Raw genomic sequence first — 13839 nt, forward strand, 5'->3', positions numbered from 1 at the left:
AAGCTGAAATTTCAAATATGACCTTGTCTTTGTGACAAAATGCTGTTTTTAAAAAGTGTCTATGACAAATATGTCCTAAATTATTAAGAAATATGTAAGACATGTTCATTCATGTTGTAATATAATGAACGTGAAGTGGATGCAAGTGCAAAAATATTTAATAAATGCATACATATAAAACAAACACAATGAAACTAAAAAGAAATAAACAAGGAACAAAGCAAAACCAGAAACATGGAACACGATTCCAAAAACAAGCAAGAATAAAAACTATTGAGATACAAACAAGAGACAAGAGTTGCAGGTGAGCCTATATACAAGTGTTAATTGCTAAGCTAATTATCTTGAATGTGATGCTGGTGTGTTAATATGTGAAATAGTCCTGTGAATTGTAGTGGCTGATGGGATATGCAGTTCAGGACCATATTTCTGACACATGGTACTGTCACCGTTGCATAATTTTAAGGGTTAGTATTTTAATAGTTTGTGTTTTATTAGGACCTTATGTTTAAAGAACAGTGGTTAAGTGGTTAAGGACATGAGCTACTTAACACTTCATAAAATAAGCCCAAAAAACCCACCATGCTGCCTGTGCTGCTCTCTAAAGCAAGACTTTTAATCCTTTGTGCTGCATGCACATACAATATTGTGGCTATCCCTGTGTTTTGACACCAGCTTCCTTGGTTATTTAAAGAATTTTATGTCCTGTATTTGTATTTGACAATATGACAATAAATACATATATTTTCCCTCAAAATAATAACAATAATAAGAATGCTAACATTATATATTAACATATTTATTCTTTATATATATATATATATATATATATATATATATATATATATATATATATATATATATATATATATACTGTATATATTTGATAGATGGCTGTAAATGGATGAGTGAACAGGAGGGAACATGTGGAGGAGGGACACCAGCTTAACAGCCCCATGAAAGATTGATAAGCAGCCCTTGAGCAGCTCTGGCCGAGTATCGGAGATGCTTGTTTGCCTTTGATGCACCCACTTTGCGATGACTGTGTGCTGTGTATGTCACAGATGCTGTATCATATATTAGCATCACATTAAAGAGGTAGGCTGGTTATACTGGAAGCTGAGGGTTGCATACAAGATGGGTGTTATTGTATAATAGCAATGATAATCATCAAATAACAAAGGGTCAGGATGATGATACCATAGCCTTCAGTTGATGTTTTTTTCAAAAGTCAATTAATAACAAAATGCACTTATGTCAATCATATTTTATTTTTGGTGATATAAACAACATGAAACTATATTTTAGATGAAATTATAATATGACAATCAATGAGAATTCAACTATCTGTTGGCTAATTGCATGTAGTGCGTTGCTTGGCTTAATGCATGTATTGTTTAGTCCATTTGACTTTAAGCCCTGGTGGTGCCAGGTGAGAACACAAGAGTCACACTGATCTGGAAAAAAATAATTTGTCTTTGAGCATCTATGCAAGGTAGTACTAGTACCAAGTGAACATGAGTGTTAATTATTTTCATCCAGATCAGCGTGACTCTTATGTTCTCACCTGAACATAACTTAAACATAACTTAAACATAATGTACATAATCTTGCTTGTATTAGTAGCAAGTATTAGTGGCCTCTTGCTAGTATTAGTGGCCTCTTTCATTAAATTATGGCTGCATGGTGCTTCATGATGCATGCCACTATTTTAGGGCTTTGTGGGAGCTGTAGATTTAAGAAAAACTTTACTACTGCACCACATTTCTGTGGTCTAAGTAGACTTACAAAGCATTGGTTTACCTGTATTCATGCAGTATGATACTGTGTGTAGCTCTGGGGTTTTAAAGAAACAACAACAAAATTGTTAACAACATCAACAATAATAATAACAATAATAATAATAATGATAATAATAATAATAATAATAATAATAATAATAATAATAATAATAGTAATGAGGTTGTCAATCGGTTGTCAAGGTTGTCAAGCGCCAAGCCTGAAATTGTCATCGTAGGTGCATATCCACTGTGAGACATAATCTAAAAAGAAAAATCAGAAATCACAATGTATGATTTTTTAACTATTTATTTGTATGATACAGCTGCAAATAAGTATTTGAACACCTAAGAAAGTCAATGTTAATATTTGGTACAGTAGCCTTTGTTTGCAACTACAGAGGTCAAACGTTTCCTGTAGTTTTTCACCAGGTTTGCACACACTGCAGGAGGGATTTTGGCCCACTCCTCCACACAGATCTTCTCTAGATCAGTCAGGTTTCTGGCCTGTCGCTGAGAAGTTTGAGTTTGAGCTCCCTCCAAAGATTCTCTATTGGGTTTAGGTCTGGAGACTGGCTAGGCCATGCCAGAACCTTGATATGCTTCTTACAGAGCCACTCCTTGGTTATCCTGGCTGTGTGCTTTGGGTCATTGTCAGGTTGGAAGACCCAGCCTCGACCCATCTTCAATGCTCTAACTGAGGGAAGCAGGTTGTTCCCGAAAATCTCGCAATACATGGCCCCGGTCATCCTCTCCTTAATACAGTGCAGTCGCCCTGTCCCATGTGCAGAAAACACCCCAAAGATGATGCTACCACCCCCATGCTTCACAGTAGGGATGGTGTTCTTGGGATGGTACTCATCATTCTTCTTCCTCCAATGATTCCTCTGGATCAGCCAAATGGTCATTAACAAACTTAAGACGTGCCTGGACATGTGCTGGTTTAAGCAGGGGAACCTTCCGTGCCATGCATGATTTCAAACCATGACGTCTTAGTGTATTACCAACAATCTTGTAAACGGTGGTCCCAGCTCTTTTCAGGTCATTGACCAGCTCCTCCCGTGTAGTTCTGGGCTGATTTCTCACCTTCCTTAGGATCGTTGAGATCTTGCATGGAGCCCCAGTCCGAGGGAGATTGACAGTCATGTTTAGCTTCTTCCATTTTCTAATGATTGCTCCAACAGTGGACCTTTTTTCACCAAGCTGCTTGGCAATTTCCCTGTAGCCCTTTCCAGCCTTGTGGAGGTGTACAATTTTGTCTCTAGTGTCTTTGGACAGCTCTTTGGTCTTGGCCATGTTAGTAGTTGGTTTCTTAGTGATTGTATGGGGTGAACAGGTGTCTTTATGCAGCTAACGACCTCAAACAGGTGCATCTAATTTAGGATAATAAATGTAGTGGAGGTGGACATTTTAAAGGCAGACTAACAGGTCTTTGAGGGTCAGAATTCTAGCTGATAGACAGGTGTTCAAATACTTATTTGCAGCTGTATCGTACAAATAAATAGTTTACAAATCATACATTGTGATTTCTGGATTTTTTTTTTTTTAGATTATGTCTCTCACAGTGGACATGCACCTACGATGACAATTTCAGACCCCTCCATGATTTCTAAGTGGGAGAACTTGCAAAAAAGCAGGGTGTTCAAATACTTATTTTCCTCACTGTAACTATAAACTTGCAGTCACCAATAAACCACATAACAAAGACATTATAATTTTAGATCAAGCCGTTAAAAAGTTATAAGCATTATGGTTATGGACTAAAATATTTGTAAACACTGAAATTATTCAGTAATATGGGAGTTTTACTGTTATTGTAACTGTACAATTCTTTTATGGTTGAACTTTTGTTTACTCTCATTTAAAAATTATGAATTTATTCCAGTGTAAACTGGTTCCAGATTAAATTGCAAAAACACTGTTTTTTATATTTCTATATACTATATACAGCCCAAAGTGCTACTAAATTATCTGTCCAAAACAAAGGGGGGGAAACAGAGATAACTGTTTCTGTCTCCATCATTATGAATGTCTATGTTCACCCTGTCAGTCATAACTGAGGCAAGATTTGGTTTGGAGTGAGTTAATTGCTGTGTGAGAGACCCTAATACAGTTCAAAATGTAAATTAAGACATAAAGGAAGAGAAAGAAAGGGAGAGGGCGAGACAAAGAGAGCAGCAGAGAGGAAGAGAAAGAAAAACAAGAGTGAAAGATAGAGAGAGAAAGAAAGAAAAAGGGGAGAGTGTGTGAGTGAGACAGAAATGTAGAAAAGGTCTGCTTAACTGAAAATTGTCATTTCTGACAAGTCTCTAATCATTCTTTTTCCATTTTGACCAGTTACCAAAACTCTCTCCCACTTATATCGTAAATTGCAATTAGAAGTCATCATGACATGCACCAGGGGTCCTGACCCGTAATAACTACTAACACGGAGAAACCTTATTATCCATCAAAAGGGTGCTTTGGCACATGCCAGGGCCATTGCTGCATTTTCATCTTTTTTTCTGTGTGACATGCACGGATAATCTTTTGACTTCTTGTCTTTGGTAATTTAGAAGGATTTAAAGGTTATTTTTACACTCTCATGAGTGGAATAATTTTAGCTGTCTTTGTCAAGCCAGAAATTGCACATCATTAAGAAGACTTGGAAGCATCAAAACTTGACGGGACATGCAAGTCATCACAAAGGTTAGTCACCTGCAGTGGAAACAATATGCTTGTTTATGCCACTTCAGCTAAATTCTGTACTGTGGTCGATTCCTATCCCCTTATTTCACAAACAAAGAGAAGCATGGATTGATTTGAAAAGGAAAGAATTCAGAACAAAGCAACTTCGAGAAGAAATTACACAAAATATAGAAGAAATAACACAAGCAATTACACACAGATGATGAAAAGTGCTGCTTAAGATTAAAATTATTCAAAACAAACCAGAATTCTTCTTGTAATTTTTCATTAAATGTACACAGATGTATTGCTTAAATTGCAAAGGAGCAATTTATTAACTATTTAATTTCAATAATTTTCAGTAATTGCTTTATCCTTGTCAGGATCCCAGTGGATCCAGAGTGTGAAGCAGGGACCCACCCAGGAAAGGAAGCCAGTCCATTACAAGGCAACATGAACACCTACATTTACACTCTAGAAAATTGGACAAATTGCACCCCCAGCAAAGTAGCGTGAGTTGCAATGTGGCAACAGTTTTCAGTGCACCACCATACTGGCCTATTAATATTATTGTATTAATATTAATATTATTCATTCTATGCCACATTTGTTTAGTAAAATGCACCATAATAAAGGATGGTACTGTACTCTCAGGATTACAGTGATATTTTTTGTATAAAAGTTGGAAATAGTCTCTAAAACAGACATTTTTTTGTCATCATTGCCAAATGGGCTTAAATATAAGAATTTATTTTTCAACAGCCCCTCATATCTGGCACATATCTGTTTAAAAACATATTGACTGCTAACAATCAAAGCTTGGTCATGACTCTAGCTTCCCATAGAATTCATCCCCCCAAAAAATACAAGTGACCCTTGACATTTGTGGGTGTTAGGAACAATGGACCCCTGTGAATGTGAAAAAACTATAACAAATATTTATAATCTCCTTATAAAACGAAAATGTTATACTACAGCAATTTAATGTGTAATGTATCAACAATGTATCCGAATACATAATGCATTCACATATTGTGTATATTTTCTATTGCCTAGCACTTCAACAAGGGACATATACTGTATATAATTACTACATTTGCAGAACTCCTCCTTAAAGTCTAATTTAGTTATTTATAGTATACATGCAAATAATCTAATTCTTTAATGTTAAAACCTTGTTGTGGAGAGACAGTTGTATTTAGCTATCTATTTATGCATCTACACTATAATGGCAAAAGTATGTGGACACCTGACAAATTACACCCATGTGTTTGTTAAATGTGGCATTCCACAATTCCTTCCCCTTTGCTAATTGAATCATTCTGTAAGGCAGCTGTGGGGTTTTACTTATCTATCTATCTATCTATCTATCTATCTATCTATCTATCTATCTATCTATCTATCTATCTATCTATCTATCTATCTATCGTTAACATTCATAAATATCAGTGTACATTTTTGATTCAGTGTGTAATTTTCGATTACCTTAATCCCTCTCCATCAGCCACCTTTTTGCAACAAATTATAAAAATAAGTATCATCTCTCTTTCCAAAAGTAACAGTTTTCAAAGAATAAAAATATTCAACATAAAAGTACAATAATTGAAAATGACACAGTGTTTGTGTAGTCCATCAGGACTATAAGGGAATAAAACCCAAAACTAAGCCTTGCACTGACACAAAACAGTAACTCTCTGCCCAAGACTGTACATTGCTAAATCTGCATTCTGTTTATCTTTTTTCTTTTGGGCCAACTTTTGGCCAACCACAACGTTTGCCGGGACAAATCAGAAAATAAAAAAGATGGTGTTTTTTGCAATGTCAGTTTATTCTGACTGTTCAAAACGGATGCTCCTTATATTATTCTTGAAGTCAATTTATTGTCATGTACACAAAAATGCAATCAGATTTTTACTTGCATATCATTCTTCAAAAGAACACATAATAAGGATGCTCAAATTTCAAACTTTCAAAATTTCAAGGAGTTCTGCTGGTAAAAAACGCGCTGTTGCTTTGTACATAAACCTGTTTTAGAATCTGTTCTCTTTTCCAAACAACAAAAACACCTTGTTTTAAATATAATTGATGGTCAGTTTAAGAGAATGGAGTGAAGCCAAAGACTAAGAAAACTGAACATAATGTAATCGAATTTAAAAAATGTGGAATTGGGTGTAGAAATGATCTCTTGTAGGGTGGACATCCCAGTAAACATTGTTCGGTCAATAGTGAGGAAATTTAAGCTGTATCACCTCCCCCAAACATTACATACAAAGGCCCTCCCCAAATATTTACAAAAGCAAGACATTATATGGAGGGAAGCCATATTACTACAAGGATGCTGTTGCTCAAGAAATGCCACATGACAGCACCTAGTGAATATGTGAATTTTGGTGTGGTGAGACCAAGATTGAAAGATTTGTTCAAGATAAGCACCAAAGTAATAAGTGTGCATGTATGTAAATATGTGCGAGGTGCAAACTTAACACAGATCATACCTTAGTGAACATCATCCCTACAGTAATGTTGGGATCTTCATTCTCTGGGTACACTGATTAATCCTCAGAACTTGGTCTCTTAGTCAAAATTGAAGGATATGATAGAACACAATACAGGAGTTGCTTCTGTCTGCTAACAAAGGCTTAGGTGAAACACCACCTTTCAGGAGTACACTGGTCACAAAGACAAAGCATACAGAATTGGTTAAAAACTATCAAAAAAATCTGCTGACAAATAATTAATTTCAACTTTGAACATTTGCTTTTAAAGCACATTGGTTTTTTCAAGAAAACATATTGACTACACCTATCTAAATATTAGAAATTAATCTAATTTTAACTTGCTTATCATTAATCTGAGGGTGCTTGTGTACTCTTGCAAGGCACAATAGTGTGGCTAGTTGTTAGTTGTGGTTCCATCAACTTTCCACCACCATATCATCGAACTAATTATACTGTCAGAAATTTATTAATACTGTCAACGACAACTTTAGGACGCTTCATAATTTTAACCACGTCTGTATATTAAAACAATAACAAAATCATATGAATACTTATTTCCATTCGCTGTTCTAAGTTACTTCCCATTTGCTTTTGCTTAGTTGCCTGTAAAACAATAACAAAAGCATCTGAATATTACTTCTATTCGCTGAATTGTGTTAATAAAATAATTCTTATTCGCTTTTGCTTAGTTACTTTTATTGAACGTTATCGGATTACAGTTCAGTACAAAATGCATCAAATGACAAGGTCTTTCTGCTTACCATATTAATGATTAGCATTTGAATGCTTCCTACACTAGAGAATTAGTCATTGTAATGCATTTGTAATAATGTAACCTATAAAAATAAGAGCAATTTCACCTGAAAAAAGCCACAGTAGTGATCCAGTATAGGTAAGTATTCCCTTATTCGATGTGGACTGTGCACGTGCAAACAGGCCTAGTACGCTTTATAAAACCCCTGAAGATGCGAATGAATGTGTTCTTAAATGACACAAGAAGCGATATATTAAACAAACAATCATTTGCAAGCATGCGGGTTCTCACACTTATTACCGTGTTGTACGCGGAGATCTTTTAATTTTGTGTTTCTGTAGTTAGCGAAAAAGCCGGGAGGCGGTGTCTATTAGAACCCAACATTAAGCCTATCTGACGTCTATAGGGCTCCATCATCATCACCATCATCACCACCACCATCACATCATCATCATCGCCCCTCTACGGCCAAATAATTTTTAGATTTTTTTAGCGTCTCTAAATGTATTTTAATTTATTATTATTAAAATTATATATATATATATATATATATATATATATATATATATATATATATATATATATATATATATATTTTTTTTTTTTTTTTCATTTACCTTCATGACAGCGTCGGGAATTTTATGCGATTGGAAGTTTTGTTCCGCGCGCGGGCAGGTGGGCGTTCATTAGAACAGAGAGCGCCCTGACGAAACGCACTGAGTGATTAGTCGACTAATTCCTCCGCGACCGTTTTTCCCTTTAATATAATATCGAACGTATTCCCCATGAGCGTGCCTCCGGTGATCCGAGCTCCGAGCCCCGTACCCGGCTCGCACGGAGTCTCCTTCCACATTCAGATCGGTTTGAGCCGCGAGTCGGTGCTGCTCGACTCCGGAGACTTCAGCCTCGCGCAGGTCCGGGAAATGGCGTGTTCCATCGTTGACCAGAAGGTAACTGTCTCGTTTACTCCCGGTCTGATAAATGCTGTCTAGATTCTCAAAGTCAGAATAGAAGGATAATAGAGTGAATCCAAGTGTAGCGATAACTTTTCTGAGTGCAGTGAAATGTATGTTTTAAACAACTGCAATGACCATCCAGGGCTGTGTGTCGATGCAGATCTGTTGCTTCCAGGTTCATTTGGAAACACGTCGTTGAATTGTTTAGACCTTTCAAAACATATTAATACCAGGGCTTCTAAATCCCTTTGCTACCAGAAACCCTTTAACTGCACCATAAACTCTATGGAACTCATCAGTACTTATTTATTTTATGAGTAATAACGTTTCATTTTAATCCAACAAATAACATATTCGGCATATTCAAAATGTAAAAAGAAAAACCCAGTAATATTGTTTGTTTTGTATTGTTGAATTTTCCATTCACAAAATTAGGTCCCAGATTAGGTTCACATTATAATATTTATAGACTTAGTTGTTATTTAGAATTGTTAAAGTTGGGATCAGATTCACTTAATAGATCTCAAAATCGGCTAACAAGTATAATAAATGCAAAAACCTTGATAGTTGGTTGGTGATATCCCAGCACTTCAGTAACCACAGATTCACATAACTGGATTTGAGCTTGACATGGTTCAAATGCAAAGTTTTCATTTAGAGTTACATCATTCATGAGCCAAGCAAAATTAATGTACTAAAGCTTCAAAAATGAGCAAAGCAATCAGTGGTATGTGAACCTGATAAAAGTAACCTTGTCTGTAAAAGTCATCAGTGAAAATATGCTAACCTGTATTTACCTGCACTACACACATGGTGAAATGGACTTGGAGCTGCACATCGACTCAGGATGAAATATAGATCAATACAATCAAATGTCAAAAATGTCAGCAGTTAATAAGTTTGCTGTGGGCTTCATTAACGTTTTAAACGTGTCAATTCATGTTATTCTAAAAAGCTTTACCATTGCTGGCTATTTCTCATTTTCCAACAAATAAGCTGAATGTGATGGCTTTTTTCATTTCTGTCTTTCTTACCACTCCTGCAGAATGTTTATTTGTTATTGTTTTGTTGCACTTTTTAACAGTTTTGCTCTGTTTACACTCTGTTTTTAGAAGTATAGGTGTTAGATTGTGGCATAGCATTTTGATAACTGCAATCATGTAAGGCTGAACAAGGAACACTTTTTTCAAAGCCTGAGGTTGTCAGCTTGTGTTTGGGAAAAATAGACGGATGTGTTTAATATATTGAAAGAAAATGGAGAGAGGCTTCAAACAACAGATTTAACCTTAAATCCTTTAACACCTTGTAGACACATTTTCAGATAGAGAGGGTCTCAGGAGTATAAGAGCTCAGAGCTCTTATCACATTAAACAGTTACATGTTTTCTTCACATGAAAATTATGGTGACATTGCTGTGCAGACAAGACACAGAAAATTGTGTTTCATTGTCACTGTTTCATTGTCATAGCATGGGAAGTGTGTGTGTTCAGTGTGTTCTTTTTCAGATGCACCAAGTTAGAAAGGCTTATATGGATGTTTACTGTACAGTGTGAGACAGCTGACATTGCTTACTGTATTCTGGCCACAGACAGATGGACCTGGGTAATGCCCTGGTATTGTAGTAGCTCACTCTACCCACACATTGGGCTGCACCTGTCTTCAGCTCTCCTATAATGATACATGTTTCACACCATGAATGAGAAAAGCTGATATGTGATAACAGTGTGTGAAGATTCAGCTAGCCATTGCCCTATTCACATGCCCCAACTTCAGTCACATTAGCAGAAATATATAAGTTTACTGAGCATGATGACTTAATCAGAGGAATCAAAAATTGAAGATGCCCTTGAAAGCTCATGTGCATTGTAGTGAAGTCTCAGATCATAATTCAGAGCATGAGTAGAAGGCTAGATGAAACACATTAGGGCTTTTCAAAAAATATTTTAAGTCTAGAAATACAGTGTGCTGAAGTACAGAGGAAACCGCTTGAACCTCAAGAAGCCACAAGAGCAGAGTGTACAAGGATGGTGTAAGCTCTCCTGGATAAGCAGGAGTGCACAATGTCTTTTTTATGCTGGATGGTAGTAACAAGTGTCAGAGGATGATTTGGTTTTTCTCAGTTAAAAAGAATTGTGTGTCTGTTTGCTAAATATTGTTAGTCTATTTACAACAGATTCTTCACTATGTTCACACTGTGTTATAAAGGCATTGCACCTCAGTGTAACTAGATTTTAAAATAGTTTTTCGGCATACATTTAAAAGCAAAATATTGTTACTGTAATGGTTTCTAGGTTATAAATGTACAATTTATCTCTATTTTACAATCGATTTACAACTTCTTTTTTTATTTCAAGAAGCATGTATGGAATAATACAATGAGCTGGTCAGAGAATATACATTTTGAAAAAGTCATAAATGCAAAGTCTGAGTGTACATGTTATGAGAGAATATTTTTCCAATTTTTTTTTTACTTTTGTGGTCGTAAATAACTTTAGTAAATGAACACACTAAAGGTCCCAGTGGCATAATTAATATTTGTGTTCTAAACTTTGTTCTAATGGTGTTTTACCTTTAAAATACTTAGAAGTCTTGTAATTAGCACACTATGGCTGCAGATATCGATTACCGTAATTTCCGGACTATAACGCGCACCCATATATAAGCCGGACCCACTGAATTTGACAAAGATTTTTATTTTTAACATAAATAAGCCGCACCTGTCTATAAGCTGCAGGTGTCTACACTAAAACTAATGAACTTTACACAGGCTTTAACGAAACACACTAAATGCAATATATTGCGCTTCTATTAGGAGCATATCGGTATTTTGGGACTAACCTGCCACTGCATTCTTCCGGTATTACTGTGTGTGTTCAAGACAAGGATTATGTCCTTATTATTTTCTGATGCTCATTTCTAAGTTTCTTTGACTAAACCATAAAGCTGTTGCCAAGAAAAATAAAAAAGCACGAGTTTTTGGGAACCTGTCTGTGCTTATATGATTTAAACAGTAGCCTACCAAGTAAGTCATTGTTCACTGTCTTCCTGACCTACGAGTGCATTAATGTATGAGTTTTCCAAGGTATGAGCGGTCACTCGGTCGATTTTTTTGCTTTGTTACGCGAGCAAAAAAATTGAGGTACGAGCTCGAGACACCACTGCTAAATGGCGAAGCGAAGCCAGAAAGCGAAGACTGTGACGAAAATTAAGATAAGCAAAGAAGAAAAAGTAAAAATGTTATAGTTTAGGGATACATAGTGTACAGGAGTAGTAAAAAACGAGTTTTCCCGCCGCCTCCGCTTATCGCCTCTACCACCCCTCCACACACACACACACACACACACACACACACACACACACACACACACACACTCCCCACTGGCGTTTTCGTTAGCTCAAGTCGTCTCATCTCCAGGGAAAATACACTGGATAAAACCTTATTATATCTTTACATTCTCTTTCTACTATGTTTTTATACAAGATTTGTTATTTAGAAATGTATTTTCCAATTTAATAACATGAAACATAAAAACGGGGTGTCATTTTGAGGGTTGGAACGGATTAATGCCATTTTAAGTATTTTCAATATGGAAAACTAATTTGATGTATACGAGCAAATTGAGATACGAGCTCGTCCATGGAACGAATTAAACTCGTAGGTCAAGGGACCACTGTATTTCTCTGGGGAGTTTATCTTTTGTCATCGTCTTGCGCCACCGGTGGAAGTTTTTCTGCCGATGCCGTGCAGCTCAGAACACAGGTGAAGTGTGTTTTTTCGTTTCCGTTTGGAAATTTCATTGGTCTAATGTTATGTCGCTCAGTTTTTACGCTTGAAGTTTGTGAAACCGGGAAAAACCCAGGAAAAATCCATATATTAGACGCTTCGTTGTTTAAGCCGCGGGGTTTAAACGTGGGAAAAAAGTAGCGGCTTATAGACCAAAAATACGGTATTTTAGTAAACAAGTATTCAACCGATTAGTCCATCGATTAATCAAGTATTCGGATAAGTACTTTTTCTTCATTATAGAGCAATACTAAATTTACAAGAGAAAATTAAACATGTCTCTTAAAATAAACAAGGAATTTGTTTCCCTTTTATAAAAAGTAAGATTTTTTCTGCTGAAACTACATACAAGAATATCTGTGAAAACTAAATCCATGTAGTGTTTGTAATTGCCATATTACATCAAAATGCAAATACAAGTGTATAAATAAAGCACACTGTATGGCATTATTTTTATGCTTTAGTTTGAAATGATTCCAAACTCCAAACCCCTCGCTGTTTTTTGTTAGTTCCTCTATTTTTCATTCTGCAATGTCTTCTGTGTTTACCTATCCATTATCCATTAACTATTTACCTATATTTATAAACGTGGGGTACTCACAAAACGAGGCTGAAAATTTGCCTATGCCACTTTCCATGCAAAAGTTGTGATTTATAAAAAAAACATGACTGGAGAAAGTGCGCACCTGTAGGTAAACTCTGAGCCCTGCGTACGTATGTGGAAACACCGAAGGCGAGAAGGGGATTTGGCGGCCCAGTTTTGTGCGTACAATTTATATGATTGATAGATTGATAGATAGATAGATAGATAGATAGATAGATAGATAGATAGATAGATAGATAGATAGATAGATAGATAGATAGATAGATAGATAGATATTTTATTCATCCCAATGGAAAATTTACAGCTTTCAGCAGTATCCACAAACAGGCAATAAGTCATGCAATAAATACTACAAAATACTAAAGATGTAAAGTGATGTTAAAGAAAAGAGTCTATTTGTTGAATCTGTGCAAGTTAAGTGTCTATGCAAAGATTTAATGTTTTATCGAGTCCTGTGTGTCTCAAAGCATTTTGGAGAGTTATATGTTTGTTTAAAAATGAGTCCCAAGAGCGGTCCAGAGTTTATAGGGTTTTACCTATAAACATCAGTAATAATGGTCCATGGTACTAGGTGTAATAAAATTGGAATGATTTCAGCCCTAAAGCACACCATAAAGTTTAGGATATATATATATATATATATATATATATATATATATATATATATATATATATATATATGACACGTTAATGCAAAATAATTTTAACGGCTCAAATTTAATTAACGTGTGATTAATGCAGCATGCATTACTATTTGAACATTTTAATTAATAATATAAATAAATAAATCTAAAAGGA

At 35.6% G+C, this 13839-nt stretch overlaps 1 protein-coding gene and 1 long non-coding RNA gene across 4 annotated transcripts in view; one reads left to right on the plus strand and one right to left on the minus strand.

The window, feature by feature from the left end:
• Positions 1 to 897: 897 nt before the first annotated feature.
• On the minus strand, positions 898 to 8439 carry LOC124390400. 3 transcript variants are annotated; one of them, XR_006926736.1, is made up of 5 exons: positions 7998 to 8044; positions 7804 to 7902; positions 6941 to 7114; positions 1804 to 1836; positions 898 to 1119 (listed from the first exon to the last, which is right to left on the minus strand). It is a non-coding gene; the product is annotated as an uncharacterized LOC124390400 (long non-coding RNA). The 3 variants fall into 3 exon arrangements; XR_006926735.1 differs by lacking the exons at positions 7804 to 7902; positions 7998 to 8044 and adding an exon at positions 8315 to 8439; XR_006926734.1 differs by having other exon boundaries at positions 7804 to 8083.
• prkd1 (protein kinase D1) overlaps positions 8343 to 13839 on the plus strand; it is a 43793-nt gene continuing 38296 nt past the window's right edge. The window contains exon 1 of the mRNA XM_046856306.1: positions 8343 to 8647. Within this exon, the coding sequence (XP_046712262.1) occupies positions 8483 to 8647 (165 nt within the window). The 5' untranslated portion in view covers positions 8343 to 8482. The remainder of the gene's footprint in view (positions 8648 to 13839) is intronic.

This window comes from Silurus meridionalis, chromosome 8 (assembly GCF_014805685.1).
Source record: "Silurus meridionalis isolate SWU-2019-XX chromosome 8, ASM1480568v1, whole genome shotgun sequence".
In the NCBI taxonomy this organism is placed as follows: Eukaryota; Metazoa; Chordata; class Actinopteri; order Siluriformes; family Siluridae; genus Silurus; species Silurus meridionalis.